At 44.2% G+C, this 21,074-nt stretch overlaps 1 protein-coding gene across 1 annotated transcript; it reads right to left on the bottom strand.

Moving 5' to 3' along the window:
- Positions 1-10,466: 10,466 nt before the first annotated feature.
- On the bottom strand, positions 10,467-20,290 carry LOC135271960 (beta-microseminoprotein E1). Its single transcript, XM_064370081.1, has 5 exons — positions 20,210-20,290; positions 16,976-17,089; positions 16,811-16,916; positions 15,793-15,898; positions 10,467-10,694 (listed from the first exon to the last, which is right to left on the bottom strand). Exons 1-5 carry the CDS (start codon positions 20,288-20,290, stop codon positions 10,565-10,567), a joined length of 537 nt encoding a protein of 178 aa, XP_064226151.1. The 3' UTR covers positions 10,467-10,564.
- Between the last annotated feature and the right edge of the window lie 784 nt (positions 20,291-21,074).

Below are 21,074 nucleotides of genomic sequence, written 5' to 3'. Positions count from 1 at the left end.
CTTGCATCAGCCTCCCTGGTAGCTGAGATTATAGGCATGTACCACCATGCCCTGCTAATTTTGTATTTTTAGTAGAGACAGGATTTCTGCATGTTGGTCAGGCTGGTCTCCAACTCCCAACCTCAGGTGATCTGCTCGCCTTGGCCTCCCAAAGTGCTAGGATTACAGGTGTGAGTCAGCACTCCTGGCCTCAAAGAATTAGGTTCTTATTCCTCTGGATGTGCTAGACTTTACATAGATGGCAGGTTTTCTAATCTAGACTGGCCAAGTATCCAAGGAATACTCTGTGTAGACACAATTGCTCACCAACCCCTCCACAGTAGGATTTATGACCTCTCCCTCCCTTTTCCCATAGTTCTGACCAGATGCCAGAGTCTTAAGGAATGAAAGAGGTGTGCCATGTCTGGCCTCTGAACGAATGGTGGTGGTTCCCACTTTTGCCTAAGCAGGTTCCTAACACTCAGAGTCTTCCTTTTAGGTAAGACCAGGAAAATTTACATGCTCAGTTAGGTTTTTGGGTTAGGTTTTGGTCTCTAGTCTGTTGAAGCTTTTCTGTGCCCTCCCTTGAGCTATCCACTTTTTGAGTTCTTATGCATAACAACCAAGATAATGGGACTCGATTTCCTCCTCAGTTTGCCAATGAAATGTTGGGATCACAACCAGAACAGTTCTTTACAACAATCCCTCCTAATTAGTCACAGATTTATGCATTTTGCTACTTGAAACTTCTCTTTATTTCAAAACAACTGCTTATACATCTTTCTTTTTGGCAAACTGGAAAAAAAATTAATTAGATGCAACTTTTTGAACTTTATTTTATTTTTAATTGACACATAATAACTGTAGATATGTATGGGTTATAGTGTGAAGTCTTGACACATGTATACTTTGTGTAATAGCCAAATCAGGGCAATTAGCATATTAATCACTTCAAAACTTCATTATTTCTTTGTGGCAAGAAGATTCAAAATTCTCTCTTTTAGCTATTTTGAAATATATAATAAGTTATTGTTAACTCTAGTCACTCTAGTTTCATAGTTTCAAGTCTTATATTTAAGGCTTTATTTTGAGTGGATTTTTGTATATAGTGAGAGGTAGTTGCCTAGTTACATTCTTCAGCATGTGGATATCCAGTTTCACCAACACTGTTGATTAAAAACAGTTTTTTCCCCAATATGTGTTGTTGGCCCATTTCTTGAAAATCAGTTGATTGTTGTCTTATTCTATTTTCTGTTACTATTACTGAACCTGAGACTGGATAATTTATAAAGAAGTTTATTTCTTTTTTTTTAAATATATATATATATTTTTTTCTTTTTTTTTTTAAGAGACAGGGTCTTGCTATCTTGCCCAGGCTAGAGTGCAGTGGCTATTCACAGGCGCAATCCCACTACTGATCAGCACGGGAGTTTTGACCTGCTCTGTTTCCAACCTGGGCCAGTTCACCCCTCCTTCAGCAACCTGGTGGTCCCCACTCCAGGGAGGTCACCATATTGATGCCGAACTTAGTGCAGACACCCGATCAGCATAGCACACTGCAGCCCAGAACTCCTGGGCTCAAGGGATCCTCCCACCTCAGCCTTCCTAGTAGTTGGGACTACAGGCACGCACCACCGTGCCCGGCAAGAAATTTATTTCTTAAAAAAAAAAAAAAATAGAGGGTGGGAGGAGAGAGGGCAATAAATAAAGACATAATAAAGAAATTTATTTCTTACAGTTCTGGAGGCTGGGAAGTCCAAGGACAAGGGGGCACCTCTGGTGAGGGCCTTATTGCTGATGGGGGCTCTCTGCAGAGTTTTGTGGTGGTGCAGGGCATCACATGGTGAGGAGACTCACTTGAGTGAACCAAATTGGCTTTTTTAATAGTCCTACCTTCATGATAACTTTCCCACTCTTGTGATAACCCATTAATTCATTAATCCATTAATCTAGGAATGAATGAATTCTTTCCTGAGGGCAGAGCCCTTAATGACCCAATCACCTCCCAAAGGCCCAACCTCCCAATACTGTTACATTGAGAATTAAGTTTCAGCTTACGTTTCAGAGGGGACAAACATTGAAACCACAGCAGCTGTAGATGCATGGGTATTTTTCTGGGCTGTCTATTCTGTTCCATTTGTTTATGTGTCTGTTTTTATGCCAGTATCATGCTGCTTTGGTTACTATTGACTGTTGTAAATGTATCTTCAGGGCAAATTTCTAGAACTGAGATTGCTGGGTCAAGGAATAAATATATAAGTAAATATAAGTCTTGCCAGCTAGTGCCAAATTCTCCTTCAAAAGGGTTGTATTAGTTTGTATTTCCAGTGGTAACATTTGAGAATCCATTTTTCTCTTCAGTACCAAAATGTGTTGTCCTACTTTGTAATTTTGCTGTTCTGATAGGTAAGAAACATTATAGTATGTATGCTGTTTAAATGTGCTTTATTATTTTTGAATTTTAAAATCATTTGTCCCTTACTTTTTGAGCTCTTTATATATCAGGGATATTAGCCACTTGTGTGTGATACATGTTGCAAATATTTTCTCCCAGTTTGTCAATTGTCCTTTTATCTTGTTTATGGTGGTTTTTTTTGGGCATGAAAATGTTTTATTTTATGTATTCAAATGTATCAATTGTTTATTTTATTATCTCTGAATTTTAAATCATAATTACACTTTTGTTACATCGGGAGTGAGGAGGAAGTCATTCCTGGCTTTTGCTAATGTTCCTGTGGTTTTAGATTTTACTAGTCTAATCCATTTTTCACTGCTAACTCAGTTGCAGTTTATTATTTTATTTTTATGTAAACTGTGAATATAAACTTTCCAAATGGCTGTTCAGTTTTTCCAGCACATTTTTCTTTTTCTTTTAGAGAGACAGGGTTTTGCTCTGTCACCCAGGCTGGAGTCATAGCTCTCTGCAGCCTCCAACTCCCGAGCTAAAGCTATCCTCCTACTTCAGCCTCCCAAGTAGCTGAGACTATAGGCACACACTACCACACCCGACTAACTTTTACATTTCTAGTAGAGACTGGGATTTTGCTATGTTGCCTAGGCTGGTCTCCTGACCTCAAGCAATCCTCTGCCTTGGCCTCTCAAAATGTTGGATTATAGGTGTGAGCCACCATGCCCAGCTTCCAGCACCATTCAAAAAATCTGTTTTTTCCCCAGTGGCATGAGATGCCACTGTTATCAATATACTATTTCCAAATGTACTTGGGTCTATGTTGGGAGTTTCTCTTCTATTCCAATCTGAACTGTGTATCTAATCGTGTACCAGAACTGCTCTGTTTTAATTACAGAGGCTTTGTTGTATGTGTTCACATTTGGTAAGGCTAGTCCCCACAGTTTTTCCTTTTCAGTGTTTTCCTATTATTGCATGTTAATTGTTTTCTGCCAGAAATGCATAACTGAATTTAATCATGAGAAAACAGACAAATGCAAACTGACTTGCATTCTATAAAAGAATTGGCTAATACTCTTTAAAACAGTTAAGATCATGAAAAAAAAAAAGAAAGAAATAAAGACAAAGGAATTGTCCCAATTTAAAGGAGCCCAAGGAAACATAACAAAGGCACTGTATGGTCCTGCAGGAATTCTAGCTCAAACAAGGGCATGGGATAAGTAATGAAATTTGAATGAGGTCTGTAGATTACATATTAGTAATGTATTGATGTTAATTTTCTGGTTTTGATCGTAATGTGCTAATGCAAGATATAAACGTTTGGGGAAACTGAGTAAAGGATATATAGGAATCCTTTGTGCTATTTTTGCAACTTTTTCGTAAATCTGAAATGATTTCCAATTGAAAATTTAAAACAGCCGGGTGTGGTGACTCACGCCAGTAATCCCAGCACTTTGGGAGGCTGAGGCAGGTGGATCACAAGGTCAGGAGTTTGAGACCAGCTTGATCAATACAGTGAAACCTTGTCTCTACTAAAAATACGGAAAAAAAAATTGCCAGGCATGGTGGCGTGTGCCTGTATTTCCAGCTACTCAGGAGGCTGAGGCAGGGGAATTGCTTGAACCCGCAAGGTGGAGGCTGCGGTGAGCCAAGATCATGCCACTGCAATCTAGCCTGGGTGACAGAGCCAGACTGCATCTCAAAAAAAAAAAAAAGTTAAAGTTAAAATATAAAAATTGTAAAAAATTTGAATTATGTACAATAAATATACATGTATTATAATTTAATTATTAAACATTTAAATATTTTATACTTAAATATTTTTGCCAAATGTAGGAGATGCAGACTTGCGACTGGCAGGAGTGAAGCCAATGGGTAAAACAATCCAGCTGTGATGTTCTGATTAGTCAGTGCAAGAATTGGACTCCTAGGAACATTACAGTGTCTCCTGCTGGGACCTGCCAACCACTTCTGGGCAATGTCATTGGCACAGTTTAGGTGACAGGCAAGATGCCTTCCTTCTGATGAATTTGGGTGAGTAGCTGAGCCAATGAGAGTTTGGGTACTTAATATAAAAAGAATGGATCCTTCGTTAAACTGAAGATTTCATTTCAGAACCAAAAACTTTAGCAAACAATCTCTTAGATGTTGAGCCATGTATTTTTCCCTGAAAAGTACACATCTTTTCAAGAAAAATCTTGTTGGAGATTATATTATTGAGGAATAAACTGAGATTAATACCTGAAAGTGTTATTTAATGTCATAAAGTACCAAAACAGAAAGGCTTTCAGCAGGTTTAAAATTCCAGCTCCTGTTATAATGATTTAAAAGGCTGTGAATGTATCAACATGTACAGGAATCAAGCTTTCATATATTGTATGATGAGTGGATTTAGCTGAATTCTCAGGCATGGGTATGGCAGTGCAAGAACTCTCTAACGTGAATAAATGCAATTTAAAGTATGATTTTATTTTTATTTTTATTTATTTATGTATTTTTGGACAGAGTCTCGCTCTGCCGCCCAGCCTGGAGTGCAGTGGCGCCTTCTCAGCTCACTGCAACCTCTGCTTCCCAGGTTCAAGCAATGCTCCTGCCTCAGCATCCCAAGTAGCTGGGACTACAGGCATGCACCACTACACCCTGCTAATTTTCGTATTTTTAGTAGAGATAGGGTTTCACTATGTTGGCGAGGCTGGTGTCGAACTTCTGACCTCAGGTGATCTGCCTGCCTCGGCCTCCCACAGTGCTGGGATTACAGGTGTGAGCCACCACGCCAGCCCAGTCTTAGTGTTAACATTGCTATATGTTACTGTAACTTATTGGTTCACAGTGTGAGTACTTGGGTCGGCCTCTTTCCTGGTTACCTAATCATGAGTAGGTTAACTCTCCTACTACTTCTCCTACCTCAATTTCCTCAACTATAATTTGGGAATAATCCCTCCCTCATAGTCATTGTGTGAATTAAATGAACAATGTATAAAGTGGTAAATACTGAACACTTGATAAACGTTAGCTATTCTTATTAAAGGAGAGACCTATATTTAAATGATTACAATACAATGTAATGCTTTTAGATAAATACATAGAAAATAACTTAAGTCACTTAAACTGTACTTGGGATAATCAGGTTGGTATTTAATGAGGTGATAACTGAGGTGACTACAGAAAAAAGTCCAGGATTGGGTGTCAGCAAGGTGCATGGGGGCAGTGGTACTTCTACAGCCTAAGCCAAGCACCGTGGCAGCTGTTTTACAATTTTGTCACTATAATATCACATCCTTGCTAGATACGTGGCTTCGTTTTATCGAGGAAAGCTCAGGAAAGTTAAATAATTAGCCCTTGGGCACACATGATTGGAAAGAAATTGGTAATTTTATTTTAATAAGTAAGTTTTTCTGGCACAAGGGCGACTAAGCAGAGGCAACTGCAAGGAAGTGTGAGACAGAAGAGCTGGAGCCCTGAGCTGGGACAGCAGAGGACGAATGAGAGAGTTTTATGCCTGTCATAATGAGGAGCTTGGCCTTGAATTTGAAGGCAATGGTGAGAGTGCAGAGGACTTTAAGCAGCCCCTACACAGTGGCAGCCGAGCAGGTCACAAGAGCAAGGTGATGCCCAGGCAGATCAGGGATTCTCTATCCACTGAGCGCCCGCCTGCCGGCTCCACAGCAGCGGATTTTGCTGCACGAGAAGAGGCAGCAAAGCAGGCCTTTTCCTCCGCCCACAGCGCCGACGTCGAAAGTTCCTAGGCTTGTGGCTCCACTGGCTGCTGGAGGTCCCCACACTCTAGACTTGCCGGACTGGCGGCCAGTGCCATTACACCGCCGCTGCCTCGGGTCTTGGGCCGCAGAGCCACCCGGCCAACTGGCCTCGGCAGCGCTCCCTGGCGTCGGCCCGGCTCGGGCAGCTTCCCCCGCCCCAACGCAGCCGAGAACACCAAACTCCTGTCCAGTTCCCGTCCGTAGCTTCCTCGCCGCAACAGCGCAGGTCTGAACACGCGGGGCGCTGTCACCTGACACCAGGTCACTTGAAGCGGTGGCGCCCGGGGCCGCTGCGCTGCGCTTCCGGGGCTGTGCGGTCCTGGCGCGCGGGGGTGGCCTCGGAGCCCACCGAGCCGGGAGGCTGGGATGGTGAGGGCGGCAGGCTTGGCCACAAAGGAAACGGCCTGGGCGAGGGTCGCCGTCCCTGCTGCCCTCAGGCTCAGCCTGTCTCCTCGTTTTTTTTCGCTGCAGATGAACCGGATGACCCCCGACCAGGAGCGGGCGCCGGCGTCCAAGCCCGTGTGGAGGAGCCGTGGTCGGTGGAGGAGATCCGCAGGAGCAGCCAGAGCTGGTCGCTGGCGGCCGACGCGGGCGTGAGAGGCAGGCTCGGGGACGCGAGGGCGGCAGGAGTGACGCTCAGCCTGCGCGCCGGAGGATGGGGCCGCGACTGCCCCTGCACCCGGGCCGTCGGAACACGGGAACGCCTGTAGAATGCCAGCCTGGCAGCCCCCGGCCACCGGGGAGGGGGGCGGACCCGGACTGCGGCCCAGACGCGGCGTTCCCTTCCTTGGGGTTTCTGGCAGTGCCGCTCAGCTCCATCCAGAGGGGAGATCCGTTTCCGCCACGCTGAGGGATTGCTCGGGCACTAGGGAGGCGATTCTTGTTGGGACCTGGACTAAGTGGGGTGGGAGACAAGCCAGTATGTGGATATCCTTTAGTGAGATTCTTCATGTTGGGGGCCCAGGAAGCTCCCTCAAAACTAATTCCAGAGTCCTAAATGAATAGGATTTTTGAATAAGAGTGGTGGCTGGTTATCTAATCTTTGCTCTCTGATCTCTGTAGATTGACAACCAAAGAGGACTTTTACAAAGAGACAGGGCAGCACTTTGGGAGGCCGAGGCGGGTGGATCACGAGATCAAGAGATCGAGACCATCCTGGTCAACATGGTGAAACCCCGTCTCTACTAATACAAAAAATTAGCTGGGCATGGTGGCATGTGCCTGTAATCCCAGCTACTCAGGAGGCTGAGGCAGGAGAATTGCCTGAACCCAGGAGGCGGAGGTTGCGGTGAGCCGAGATCGTGCCATTGCACTCCAGCCTGGGTAACAAGAGCGAAACTCCATCTCAAAAAAAAAAAAAAAAAAAAAAAAAAAAAAGACAGACAGGGTTTTGCCTTGTCGCCCAGGCTGGAGTGCAGGTGGCTCGATCTTAGCTCACTGCATCCTCCGGGGCTCAGGTGATCCCTCCTACCTCAGCCACCTGAGCAGCTGGGACTATAGGCGGGCTCCACCACACCTGATTTATTTAATCTTAGTAGAGATGGGGGTCTTGCTATGTTGTCCAGACTGGTCTCCAGCTCCTGGCCTCTAGCGATCACCTCACCTCAGCCTCCCAAAGTGCTGGGATTACAAGGTGAGCCACCACACCATTAGCTCACTGCCACTCTTTTGATGAGCTTTGTTAGTGATTTTCAATGTCCCTTGGTTTTAGTAGTTGTCAAAAGGAGCATTCTGGCTGGACGCGGCGGCTGACGCCATCCGTCTGACAGTCTCGCGAGATCTCCGCTGTGTTCCGCCAGAAGCCCTTGACTGCCCTGTAGAGGCGCAGAGCACAGGCGCACACTCACTCCTAGCCTTGCATAGTATCCTTTCGCCCTCCGTGACTGAATCAAATTAAATGAAGCATTTTTTTCGAAGGCAGATTCTGTGCCGAAGACCATCCCAAGTGATTCAGATGTCCTCACAAAATATTTATTATTTAGATACAGAAGTGATTATCATAAGACACAACAGGACATATGATGTATGATTACACCTTTGCCACATTTTTTTTTTTTTTCTGAAGATTAAGTAAATAGGCCGGTTGCGGGGGATCACACCTGTAATCCCAAAACCTTGGGAGGCCGAGGCAGGTGGATCACGAAGTCAAGAGATCTAGACCATCCTGGCTAACACGGTGAAACCCGACTCTACTAAAAATACAAAAAATTAGCTGAAGTGGTGGCGCGCGCCTGTAGTCCCAGCTACTCAGGAGGCTGAGGCAGGGGAATCGCTTGAACCTGGTAGGCGGAGGTTGCAGTGAGTCGAGATCACGCCACTACACTCCAGCCTGGGCGACAGAGCAAGACTTAGTCTCAAAAAAAGAAAAAAAAGGTTGAGTAAATTAATAGTCAGAGCCCAGATGCTTTTTTTCTTTCTTTACTTTTCTTTTTTCTTTGAGACAGGGTCTGGCCCTGTTGCCCAGGCTGCAATGGCACAATTTCAGCTGGTGGCAACCTCTGCCTCCTGGGTTCAAGTGATTCTCCTACCTCAACCTGCTGAGTAGCTGGGATTACATACAGACGTGTGCCATGATGCCCGGTTAAAAATTTTTTTTTGTGGAGACAGGTCTTGCTGTGTTGCCCAGACTGCTCTCAAACTGGGCACAAGCAATCCTCTTACCTCACCTGGGATTACAAGCGTGAGTCACCACATACAGCCTACAGCCCAAATTACAACCCACATTATTTACTTGTGACCAGATGTTAAAATAGTACTTCTTTCTGTCTCAGTTTTGACAGAGGTCCTCCATACTTGGTTGGCAACTGCTACCCCACATTGCCCAGCAAAGGAGAAGTTCATAGCAGGTTTTTATGGATCCCACCCGAGTGACTCCAACAAGGGGCAAAGCAACCTCATTATAAAACAACAGGAGAGTAGATTCTGATGCAGAAGCTAGGATAACAATCATAGGCTGTGAGTGGAAGGGGAGCTGTGGAGAGAGAGGCCCATAAAAGTCCCAGGAGAAATGACCTCAGGCAGAAGGAGCCCTTAACTCTCCTGTCCCCCATTCCCTCTCAATTCAGATATGCCCCTGAAATGAGACTTCATTTAACTCAAAATGTAACTCAGACCACCGTTTTAAATTATCTGAAGGTGACCAAGAAAGCTAAGTGACCTGTCTAGATTGCTCAAATGGCCCACATAGCATGTTTAAACAGATGGGGGACAAGGGAAAATAAAGCTGTTTATCAGTTGCCCACTGATTGTTCAACAGATGACTGTTTGCCCATTTCTGATCTATCACTTACACACAGCTGACTCCAAGCCCCAGGAGAGCAGGGTTCTCTCCTGAGATCTCTCTGGTTCACTGCTGTATCCCCAGGTCCAGAGCACTGCCTGGCCTAGATGCTCAGTACAGACCTGTTGAGTGAACAAATGTTCCCTAACACAGAAACGGTCAAAAGAGAATTGATGTTGTCATTGTTTTAAGCCATTAAGTTTTGAGTGCTCTGTGTATAGCAAGAGATAACTGATACTGAGGCCTTGCTCCCAGGCCACTCTCCATCAGCAAGGCAGAGCCCCTGGCCTTGAATTCCCCTCTGGCTGCATGTGGCCTTGGGGGCACTTGTTCAGGCTGTCTTGTTCCAACCTGCTTTCACCTCAAGCAAACACAGAGGAAGGTAGGGGACATATCATGGAAGATACTTCCCGATGAAGAGGAAGGAGGGATAAACAGGAACACCTTAAAGAAAAGAAGGGACCTAATTTCAGCTTGAAGACACACATTTTTTTTATTGTTTACCAGCCAGCAGGACATGGGCAGCAGAGTACAGACATCACAAACAGCAAGAGTGACAGTGGTCCCCTGAGTAAGGGACACACAATGACCTATTACAGAGTTTAGGAAAAATAGAGCTTTTATTCATAGGTATTTTGTTTTGTTTTGTTTGGGGTTGGATTTTTTTTTTTTGAGATGGTGTCTCACTCTGTCACCCAGGCTGGAGTGCAGTGGTGTGATCTGAACTTACTGCAAGCTCTGTCTCCCGGGTTCAAGTGATTCTCCTGCCTCAGCCCCAGAGTAGCTGGGACTACAGGTGCCTGCCACCATGCCCGGTTTCACCATGTTGGCCAGGCTGGTTTCAAACTCCTGACTTCAAGTGATCCACCCACCTCAGCCTCCCAGAGTGCTGGGATTATAGGCATGAGCCACTGTGCTCGGCCATTCAAATGTATTTTTGTCTCCCTTTTTAAATGTTTTGCATGCTTTATAATGTGTATTAAATCAATGTATACAGAAGTTACAAATTAAAAGTACACACATATTCAAGTGTTTGGTCAAAAATCTTTTACTGATAGGCAGGGCTACACCATTATAGACTATTAGAGGCCAGAGGAGAAGGAGGCCTGGCCTGGGAGCCCTGTGCCTACTAGAAGCACATTACGATATCCATCCACTGACACCACAGGTCCTATTTGGGTCCTTCTTCTCCACCACAGTTATCTTGCAGGTCTCCTTCTTGAAGATTTTCTGGCAGTTGTGTCTGTCATAACCCACAGGTGTAGAAACACTATCATTGAGACAAAACCAGAGCCTGTTGGAGGAGAAAGGACCACCAGAACCTCCTCCCCAGTGCCACCCCCTCTGTTCAGTAAGCCACCCATGCTCCAGCTGGCTGGGGTGCCCTCACCAACTTAAGGGTACCCCTTGGCTGGCAGCCCCAGAGTGTGACCTCCAGGAACATGGACCAGTCTGTACCATAGAGTCACACAACCTACCCCTAGATTCCATCCTGCAGGCACAGAAGGTCAGCAGTAGGTGCTGACAGGCCAGGGGCAAGTCTGGCTACTGTGGAGCTAGGCAGCTTGTTCAGGCTGGCTCCTCCCACCCTCCCTGTTCAGGAAGTGGCCAGCATATTGCTGCTAGAATGTGGAAAGGGAACAGTTGTCCCAACCCTGGCTCAGAGGCCTGTTGGCAAAGGAGCTCTCTCAACTAACTGGAGCAAAGAGTCACTCCAGACCAGTGTCATGGAGCCCCGGGAGAAGCTGATAAAAATCAGAGACCACCTCTAATTGAGCTGCAGTGCATACAAATATTTTGAAGAGTTCCAATGAGATGAGATGATACTAATGCTAGAATATTTATTTATGTATTTATTTTTAATTTTTTGAAATGGAGTCTCACTCTGTCACTTAGGCTGGAGTGCAGTGGTGAGATCTCAGTTCACTGCAGCCTCCATCTCCCAGGTTTAAGTGATTCTCCTGCTTCAGCCTCCTTAGTAGCTGGAATTACAGGTGCGTGTCACTACACCCGGGTAATTTTTGTATTTTTAGTAGAGATGGGGGTCTCACCATGTTCCCAAAGCTAGTCTTGAACTCCTGACCTCAAATGATCCACCCCTCCTTGGCCTCCCAAAGTGCTGGCATTACAGGCGTGAGCCACCATGCTCAACCCAATGCTAGAACATTAAGTGGAAAAATCAGCCCACAGAATTGTGATATAAAATTCGAAATCCACTATGTGCAAGAAAACAAATGTAGAAAACAGACATAAAGAAATTATCTTAGAAGCCCAGGCATGGTGGCACATACATGTAATCCCAGCTACTCAGGAGGCTGAGGTGAGAGGACAGCTTGAGTCCAGGGGTTTGAGACCAGCCTGGGCAACATAGTGAGACCCTGTCTCAATTCTTTAATACAAATAAATAAATATGATAGAATGTTAACAGTTATTACCTTTAAGCAGTCAGGATTATTAGTAGGTTTTCCTTTATTCTCCCATACCCTCCAATGGTTCTATAATTCATATGTTTTACTTAGAAAATTGGGGGAAATGTCATTTAAAACTTTGCATGTTTAAAGGTGACTGTTGGCTGGCAGGAATGTAAAATGGTGCAGCTGCTGTGGAAAACAGCTTGGCAGCTCCTCAACAAGTTCAACAAAAAAATTACCATATGACCCAGCAAGCTACTCCTAGGTATATATCCCAAAAGAATTCAAAGCAGAGACGCAAACATTATATGCCAATGTTTGTATATTGACAATGTTCAGAACAACATTACTTACTTTAGCCAACAGGTGGAAGAAAGTCAAGTGTTCATCAACAAATAAATGGATAAGCAAAATGTGGTCTAGCCATGCCATGGAATATTATTCTGGCAGAAACAGGAATAAAGTACTGATACTTCCTACAACATATATGAACCTTGACAACATGCTGAGAGAAATATGCCAGACACAAAAAGACAAACACGGTGTGATTCTATTAATATGAAATACCTAGACTAGGCAAATTCATAGAGATAGAAAGTAGATTTGAGGTTACCAGGGGTTTTGTAGGGGGGAAACTGAGTTATTGTTTACTGGATATAGTTTCAGGTTGGAGTCATTAAAAAGTTTTGGAAATAGGGTTTATGGTTACATAATACTGTGAATGTATTTAATGCCACTGAATTATACATTTTAAAATGGTTAAACTGGCACATTTTATGTAGTATACATTTTACCACAATAAAAAAAGGTAAAAATAAAGTGGTGTTTGTTGAAGAGATATGATTCTTTCTTTTCTTTTCTTTTCTTTCTTTCTTTTTTTTGAGACAGAGTTTTGCTTTTGCTGCCCTGGCTGAAGTGCAATGGTGCGATCTGGGTTCACTGAAGTCTCCACCTCCTGGGTTCAAGTGATTCTCCTGCCTCAGCCTCCTGAGTAGCTGGGATTATAGGCATGTGCCACCATGCCTGACTAATTTTGTATTTTTAGTAGAGATGGGGTTTCTCCATATTGTCAGGCAAGTCTCAAACTCCCAACCTCTGGTCATTGACCCACCTCAGCCTCCAAAAGTGCTGGGATTACAGGCGTGAGCCACTGTGCCTAGCCAAAGAGATATAATTCTTTTATTCATGGTAGGAAGTGAAATGCTGAATCTATGCTGCCCATGTGCAAATATAAGTTTATAGGGCAAAGGGCATATTACTGGATGCTTATTTCAGTTCAAACCAGACTTAGCTTTGTAGGTGAAGCAGCAGAGAGAGAGGGGGAGGGGAAACTGTCAACATCAGGTGCTCAGCTATCCAGAGCCAGTGGTTGGATGGACTTGGCCTTTTGTCTCCCATTCCCTTTTCCTCACCCAAGTCAGAGAGCCAACCCTGAGCTCGGCCCAGGCAGTGTGGAGGCCAGGACATCTCCCATGCCCTGCCAGGGAGCCTCCACCTGGGCCCCCAGCCTTAGGCTCCACTCCCACCAAGTACCTTGAGATCTGGGCAGTGTCCCATAGAGGGTGCAGTGGGTCCAAAAACTTCTTCCAGAATAAGCTTAATCAAAGTCTATATTTTTCCATGGAGGAGAAAAAAGTTCATGAGAAAAACAAACTTGGTAGGAAGTGAGGCAAATCCAGGGAAGAAGGGGTGGTTCATTTCCCCAGTGTGGAGCAGTGTGCTAAGTGGAACAGGCAACATGGCAGCAGAAAGGAAAGGGCACCCTGAAACCTGACCAGGTGTCAGTTACTGCGTCAGGCTCACAGGACACAGAATTGGCACAGAGAAGGCATTAAGTGTTTGTTGGGTTAAAGAATGTATATGCAGAATCTCATTTAATTCTCATAGCCACCTGATTATCCCCGATTGTACTGTGAAACAGGCTCAGAGACATTCAGAAACTTACTCAGGGTCACACAGCTAGTATACAAGGGTATGGAGATTCAAACTCAACTTACTCTGACTCCAGTATCAAGGTTCTTCCCTCTTCCCTGCAAGGAGCAGGCTGGCTCTTTTCCAACTAGGCCCACAAGAATCCTAGCCTACAGTGGAAAATCCTAGAAGAGGTCAGGGATGCCAAATCTGAGTGACATGGATGCTTTAGCCACCAGAGAACCATGCGCCTGTGTTAGGGAGGGACCAGTCACCAATCCTCCTGGCTGGGATACAATCACACTCCACCATAGTGACATCAACACTTGCTATAAAGACAATGTCAAATCTCTGCAGCCACAAAATCAAGGCTCGGCTGTCATACCCAGTGACCTGGCAAATGTGATGCCTGGGAGCCTCCTCTGAGCAGCCAGCCATCTCTTAGTTCAATATTCCTCTTGTTCCATTAGGCACCTAGCATGGGGCCTGTTCAATAAATGTGGCTGGAATTCTCCAGACACTTTAAGTTCAGTAGGACTCAGGTTTTCTGATCTAAGTCAAGTGCTTGCTTCTCTATTCATAGTGTCCTCATAAGACTCTTAAGCCACCTGTTAAAATTGAGATTCCTTGGCCCCTCCCCTACAGATTCTGATCAGTCACATCTGGGATGGAGCCCAGGAATCTGTATTTCATCAAGCTTCCCAGGTGAGTCTGTGATCAGACAAGCTTGGGAAATGCCCCTTGACACCAGTGCTTCTGCCATCAGATCCACTCCTGTTCCTGCAAAACACGACAAGTCAAGGCTACATGAAGAGGTTAGATGGACTTGAGGGGTTGGGAGTTGGTTGGCTGGTATGGACATAGCTGCTGAGGAAACAGGTAAATTAGGACCACACTAAGGGTACTCTGTGTTCTGTCTGCTCAAGTACTAGACTTCTGGAATCCGTAGCATCCCAGCAGAAAACATCTGCATAGCCTTTTAGCTGATGTGAGGTAAACTTGAGCAGTGAAGCAGCATAGGTTTTACAGTGCAAGGCACACTACAGATCCTCCCTTCCCCTCACATCTACTCCACTGCCTATGCTCAGAGTCACTGCTGTTTTTGCAAATCTACAAGGCCAAGGCTGAAGGGATGACCAGGCCAATGTCTAGAATAGCGTCAGACCATTGGATACTCTTCCCTGTCTTTGGGAGCTCATCTGGAATAAAGCTACTAATCAAATTTCTAAAACAACAGAAATGAGACTGAGGTGGAAAACAACCCAAGTGTTCATCAACAGATGAATGGCGATGCCAAATGTGGTCTCTCTATATAACAGAATATGATTCAGCCTTGAACAAGAAGGAAATTCGGACACATTCTACAAAACAGATGAACCGTGAGGACATTATGCTAAGTGAATGATCCAGTCCCAAAAAAGCAATTACCATATGATTCCACTTATATGAGGGACCTAGAGTAGTCAAAGTCATAGAGACAGAAAGTAAAATGGTGGTTGCCAGGGGCTGGGAGAGGAATGGAGCGAGACTGCTTAATGGGTAGAGAGCTTCAGTTTCACCGGGTGAGCAAGTTCTGGAGGTGGATGGTGGTGATGCCACAACAATGCGAAAGTACTTAATGCTGCTAAAGTGTACATTTAAAACTGTTAACATGGTACACTTTATCTTATGTATATTTTACCACAATTTTTTAAAAAGAAAGAAATAGGACTGAAAACTAACCCTCCACTACCACAACATCAAGAGTGAGCCCTAACATAAACTATGGACTCTGGTGATAATGATGTGTAATGTAGATTCATCAGTCATAACAAATATGCCAATGGTGGTGGGCGATGTTGATATCAGGGGAGGTCGTGCATGTGTGAGGGTGGGAGGCATATGGGAAATTTCTGTACCTCTGCTCAGTTTTGCTGTGAATCTAAAACTACTCTCTAAAGTCTATGAAAAACTAAAGCAGAAACTAAACCCATGAGGGATGGAATTTTGTGAGAGGGAGAAGCTGTTCAATGTCCCTCTCTTGCCCAGCATTGGCTTCAGACTTACAGGGAGCAACACGATATTTCTATGTCATGGCAAGCACATAGCTCACAGTCTTCAGTCCGCCACCTTGAGTCTATCGGGTGTTTGTTTCCTTTGAGATCCGTGCATTCTAAAATAATACACACAACATCATCAGTGTAAGTCATCCAATGACGATTAGGTCTATCACGGCATTGAGTCCAGCCCCTACTATCTACACCCCTCTAGAGAGGGAGAAGCTCATTGCTTTTAAAGATATCAAAGAATGGTGTTCTTTGATTCACCCATGGCTAATTCCAGTACTGTTCAGTTCATGCTACTGGTAACGTTTTCTTACAGGAAGCTTACATCCTTCTGACTTTTATTTCAGAACAGGTATTTCAAGAAAAAAATAAGGCCCTTTTCTTGAATGAGTTAGCCATATGAGCCTAGGGGTACTTGGGACCAAGGGTTTTCCTGCTGGATTATCTCTCGGTCAATATCTCACTTCTACACTTCCCTTTGCTTTGCATTGGTGGTTTTCAACCCTGGGTGCACATGTGAAACATCTTGGGTACTTGAAAAACACCTTCTATGTCTCAGCCCTACCCTAGATCAATGAAATCTATCTCTGGGTGCAGGGCCCAGGCACCTGTATTTTTAGAAGGCTCCCCAGGTGAGGCCAGGTACAGTGGCTCACATCTATAATCCCATCACTTTGGAAGGCCAAGGCGAGTGAATCACCCAAGGTCAGGAGTTTGAAACAAGCCTGACCAATATGACAAAGCCCTGTCTTCACCAAAAACACAAAAATTAGCTGGTCATGGTGGCGGGTATCTGTCCAGCTACTTGGAAGGCTGAGGTGGAAGAATCACTGGAACCCAGGAGGAGGAGGTTGCAGTGAGCCAAGATCTCGCCACTGCACTCCACCCTGGGAGATAGGGTGAGACTGTCTCAAGCAAGAAACAACAACAACAACAACAAACACAAAGGTTTTCATCTGCAGACATGTCCGTCTACCAGGCTGCAATAACATAATAAACATTGAAAAGTCAAGACTTACCCTTGATTGACTCTCCTGGAACTATCTTATGATGTATTACATAGCATGATCCATTGCATAAAGTCACAAAGGTGGCAAAGATCACAAGGCCGCCCAGGAGAATGTTCTGTAATGTGAAGAAGGGTCAGGGTGAAGAATGAATTAATTCAGAGGATAATCCTTTACTGAGAGCTGTGTACCAGGACCTCTGCTGGGCTCTGGTGAGAGGTTATGAGGTGGAGCTTCTAACCGCGGATGACTTAGTGAGGGAACAAGACCCACACAAGTCACTAGCATGAACTACAGAAAGAGGCAAACAGGAGTCAACAGGCATAAGGCAGTAATGATATGTGTGCTGTTTCACTGCCGAGGAAGTTCAGGAGACCTTTATAGATAAGGCAATCTTTAGCCTCTTTGCAGAATATGTAAGAGTTAAAGGACAGAACGAGGAGTTTCATGAAAAGAATGAAATGTTAACAAAGATAGAGAAGAGAAGCAACAAACATATATAGTTGAAGGTTTATTGTAGTTAACTGGATTAGTTGGAGATATGACTGGAAAAATAGGTTGGGGCCACACTGTGAACACAGACAGTGAGGCTAGGAAGTTCATTTCCCAGATCATAAACGCATCTTTGATGGCTCCATGAACAAACCAGTTAATCTAGACTGAAATTGTAGAACAAGGAAAAGTATCTAGTTGAACTTGTCATCTTTTTGAGATGAGCTAAATAAACAAACCTTAATATGGCAATTTCTGGGAACTTCTAAAAGGGAAGATGGTGTTCAATGAAATATATCGGAGGCCATTGGTTTGGACTGAGCTCCTGCACTAGGCCGAATAGACAAAACCAAAATGCAGTTGCTCATGCTAAAGTTCTCTGCTACTAAGCCAGAACTAAGTTGCTTATCCAACCTTCTAAGAAATCAGGAGAGAGTGAGAGGTAATAGCCAAATGCCCAACAGCCAGTTTTAGCTGACACGGTAAGAAAGTCCCTTCTGCTTTAACTTTTATAAGCAATGTCACTTCGAAAACCAATTCAGTTTCTGTTCTGTGTTTCTGCTTTCCTGGCTCTTTTCTGTCTATAAAGGCAAACTTCTCTGCTCAGCTCTTTAGAACACTCCATCTGTTTTATGGAATGAGGTGTTGCCAGATTCTAGACTCACAAATAAAAGTCAATCAAGGGCCGGGTGTGAAGGCACATGCCTGTAATCCTAGCACTTTGGGAGGCTAAGGCGTGTGGCTTGACTAAGCTCAGGAGTTTGAAACCACCCTGGGCAACAGGTGAAACCTGTTCTCTACTAAAATACCAAAAAATTAGTCAGGCATGGTGGCACGCACCTGTAATCCAAGCTACTCGGGTGGCTGAGGCAGAAGAATCGCTTGAGCCCGGGAGGCAAAGGTTGCAGTGAGCCAAGATTGTGCCACTGCACTCCAGCCTGGGTGACACAGCAAGACTCTGCCTCAAAAAAAAAAGTCAATTAAGATCTTTAAACTAAATACGTTGTAATTTTGTCTTTGACAATGGAAATGAAAGCATTTATTCTGTAAGATTCCTAAAATTAATTATGAAGTGATGCTACTTGAAGTAATATGTGACTCATATAAGAATAGACAGATAGGGGCTGGGTGAGGTGGCTCATGCCTGTCATCCCAGCACTTTGGGAGGCTGAGATGGGCAGATTACCTATGGGTGGGAGTTTGAGATCAGACTACCCAATATTGAAAAACCCTGTCTCTACTAAATATACAAAGTTAGCCAGGCATGGTGGCACGTGCCTGTAATCCCACCTACTTGGGAGCCTGAGGTAGGATAATTGCTTGAACCCGGGAGGCAGAGATTGTGGTGAGCGGAGATCTTGCCATTGCACCCCAGCCTGGGCAACAAGAGCAAAACACCATATCAGAAAAAAAAAAAATACAAAAATTATGTGGGCATGGTGGTGTGCCTCTGTAATCCCAGCTACTTGGGAGGCTGAGGTGGGAGAATTGCTGGAGCCCAGGGAGGTTGAGGCTGCTAGGAGCCATGATAGCCCCACTGTACTCCAGCCTGAATGAGAGTGAAACCCTGTCTTTAAAAATAAAAAGACAAACACAGAGATCAAAATAGAAAACCCAGAAAGTTCCAAAGGTAGTTGGATAAGGTAAATAAGAAAAATAAGAAAACCAGAAAGTATAAATATATGTAGAAGCCTATTATAAAATAAACATGGTCTTTGAGATCTGTGTAGAGCTATTATTCAGTAATGATATTAGAACAAGTGGTGAACTAATTGGGGAAGAAAAAAGTTAATTTCCTACTTGAGTCCCCATTAGTGAAATAAACTCTAAAAGGATTCAAGGGTTAAATTTTTACAATATTATAAAATAATTACAGCATATATATGTAAATACTTATTCTAACCATAAAAGAAAAAGTGATTTCAGAATATAAATGTAAGAACATAATTGAAATTAGAATGATATCAAATTTGCAGAACAATATCATTATATACCAATGGGAGAAGAAAAACACCTTTTTTTTTTTTTTGAGACGGAGCTGTCACCCAGGCTGGAGTGCAGTGGTGCGATCTCTGCTCACTGCAATCTCCACCTCCCAGGTTCAAGCAATTCTGCTGCCTCAGCCTCCTGAGTAGCTGGGACTAAAGCTGTGTGCAACCATACCCTGCTAATTTTTTGTGTTTTTAGAAGAGATGGGGTTTCACCATGTTAGCTAGGATGGTCTTGATCTCTTGACCTCGTGTTCCTCCCATCTTGGCTTCCTAAAGTGCTGGGATTACAGGTATGAGCCACCATGCCCATCCAAAAAGCCATCTTTTTTTTTTTTTTTTTTGAGAGAGAGTTTTACTCTTGTTGCCCAGGCTGGAGTGCAATGGCACGATCTCAACTCACTGCAACCTCCGCCTCCTGGGTACAAATGATTCTCCTGCCTCAGCCTCCGGACTAACTGGGATTACAGGCACGCGCCACCATGACCAGCTATTTTGTATTTTAGTAGAGATTGGGTTTCTCCATGCTGGTCAGGCTGGTCTCGAACTCCCCACCTCAGATGATCTGCCCAACTCGGCTTCCCAAGGTGCTGGGATTACAGGCATGAGCCACCACACCCACCTGAAAAACATCTTAAACAAAAAACTGGCAAGAGAAATAGAGTGGCATTTCTCACACACAAAAACACACACACACTCAGAAGTGATTAATAAACACATGAAAAAGTTCAATTTACTGATAACAAAAGAAACATAAATATGTAGATGAAAAAGAAACATAATGAGATGTCAAGAATAATCACTGAATTTATAATACCCAGAGGGAAAAAGAGGCATCTATGGGAGGTGATACACACAAGAATGACTTACTATGAACAACTGTTATGAGAGCAATTTGCTGCTATATATCCACATTCTTAAAACTATTTACAACATTTGATTTGACCTTTTTATCTCCAAGATATGATCCTAAAAATGGCACAGAGATGGACTCCTCCACAAGGATACTCATTGCAGTGGAAAAAGTGGAAAGAAACCAATTGCCCAAGAAGGGAGCTGGTGGAGAACAGTGACTCAGGAAAACACCTGATGAGCCAGCAAGGTAGAAGGTGAAGTCACCTGAGAAAATGATCACATGTCATTACATGAAGTGAAGCAGGCTATGAAATGTGTGATTTGGAGAGAGATCTAAGATGGCCAATTACTAGCAGCTCAGGATTGTAGCTCCCAGTGAAAGCACAGAGAACGAGAGGACACTACACTTTCAGATGAATTTTTGTTGCTCATGAACCAGGAGATTCCTAGTGGAGGAGCCCCATGGGTCACCAGCGCAACTCTTGTGGCCGGCCCAGTGGTTTTGCCGGTGCCCCAGTGCGGCAGTTCTCAGTGCAGAGTAAACAGGACTGGGTCTCCTTTTGGTCGATGTTTGGAGCTCCAGGAAGGCAGAGTCACCCATTCAGCTGATTGAAAAAGGGACTCAAGAAGGAAGCAAGACTGGAGATTCCTGGGCAGAAAAGCACCAAGAATCTTAATGCCACTGTTTAAGCCAGTGCAGTGGATTGCTCAGATTCCGGTGCTGGGAATCAACAAGTTGGACATCCACTCAAAGACCTTATTTGAAAGTCGGTAATTACAAAGATGGCAGGTGGATAAATTTACAATAAGCAGAAGAAACCAGTGTAAAAAGGCCGAGAATACCCAAAATCCGAATGTCTCTCCCTCTACAGGGGATCACAGTTCCTCATCAACAAGGGAACAAGGCCTGATGGAGAACGAGTGTGTTCCATTAACAGAAT

This window comes from Aotus nancymaae, unplaced genomic scaffold (assembly GCF_030222135.1).
Source record: "Aotus nancymaae isolate 86718 unplaced genomic scaffold, 86718_ANA_hifiasm-v0.15.2.pri h1tg000099l, whole genome shotgun sequence".
NCBI classification, from domain to species: Eukaryota; Metazoa; Chordata; class Mammalia; order Primates; family Aotidae; genus Aotus; species Aotus nancymaae.
This window is presented reverse-complemented; position numbering and strand designations above follow the sequence as displayed.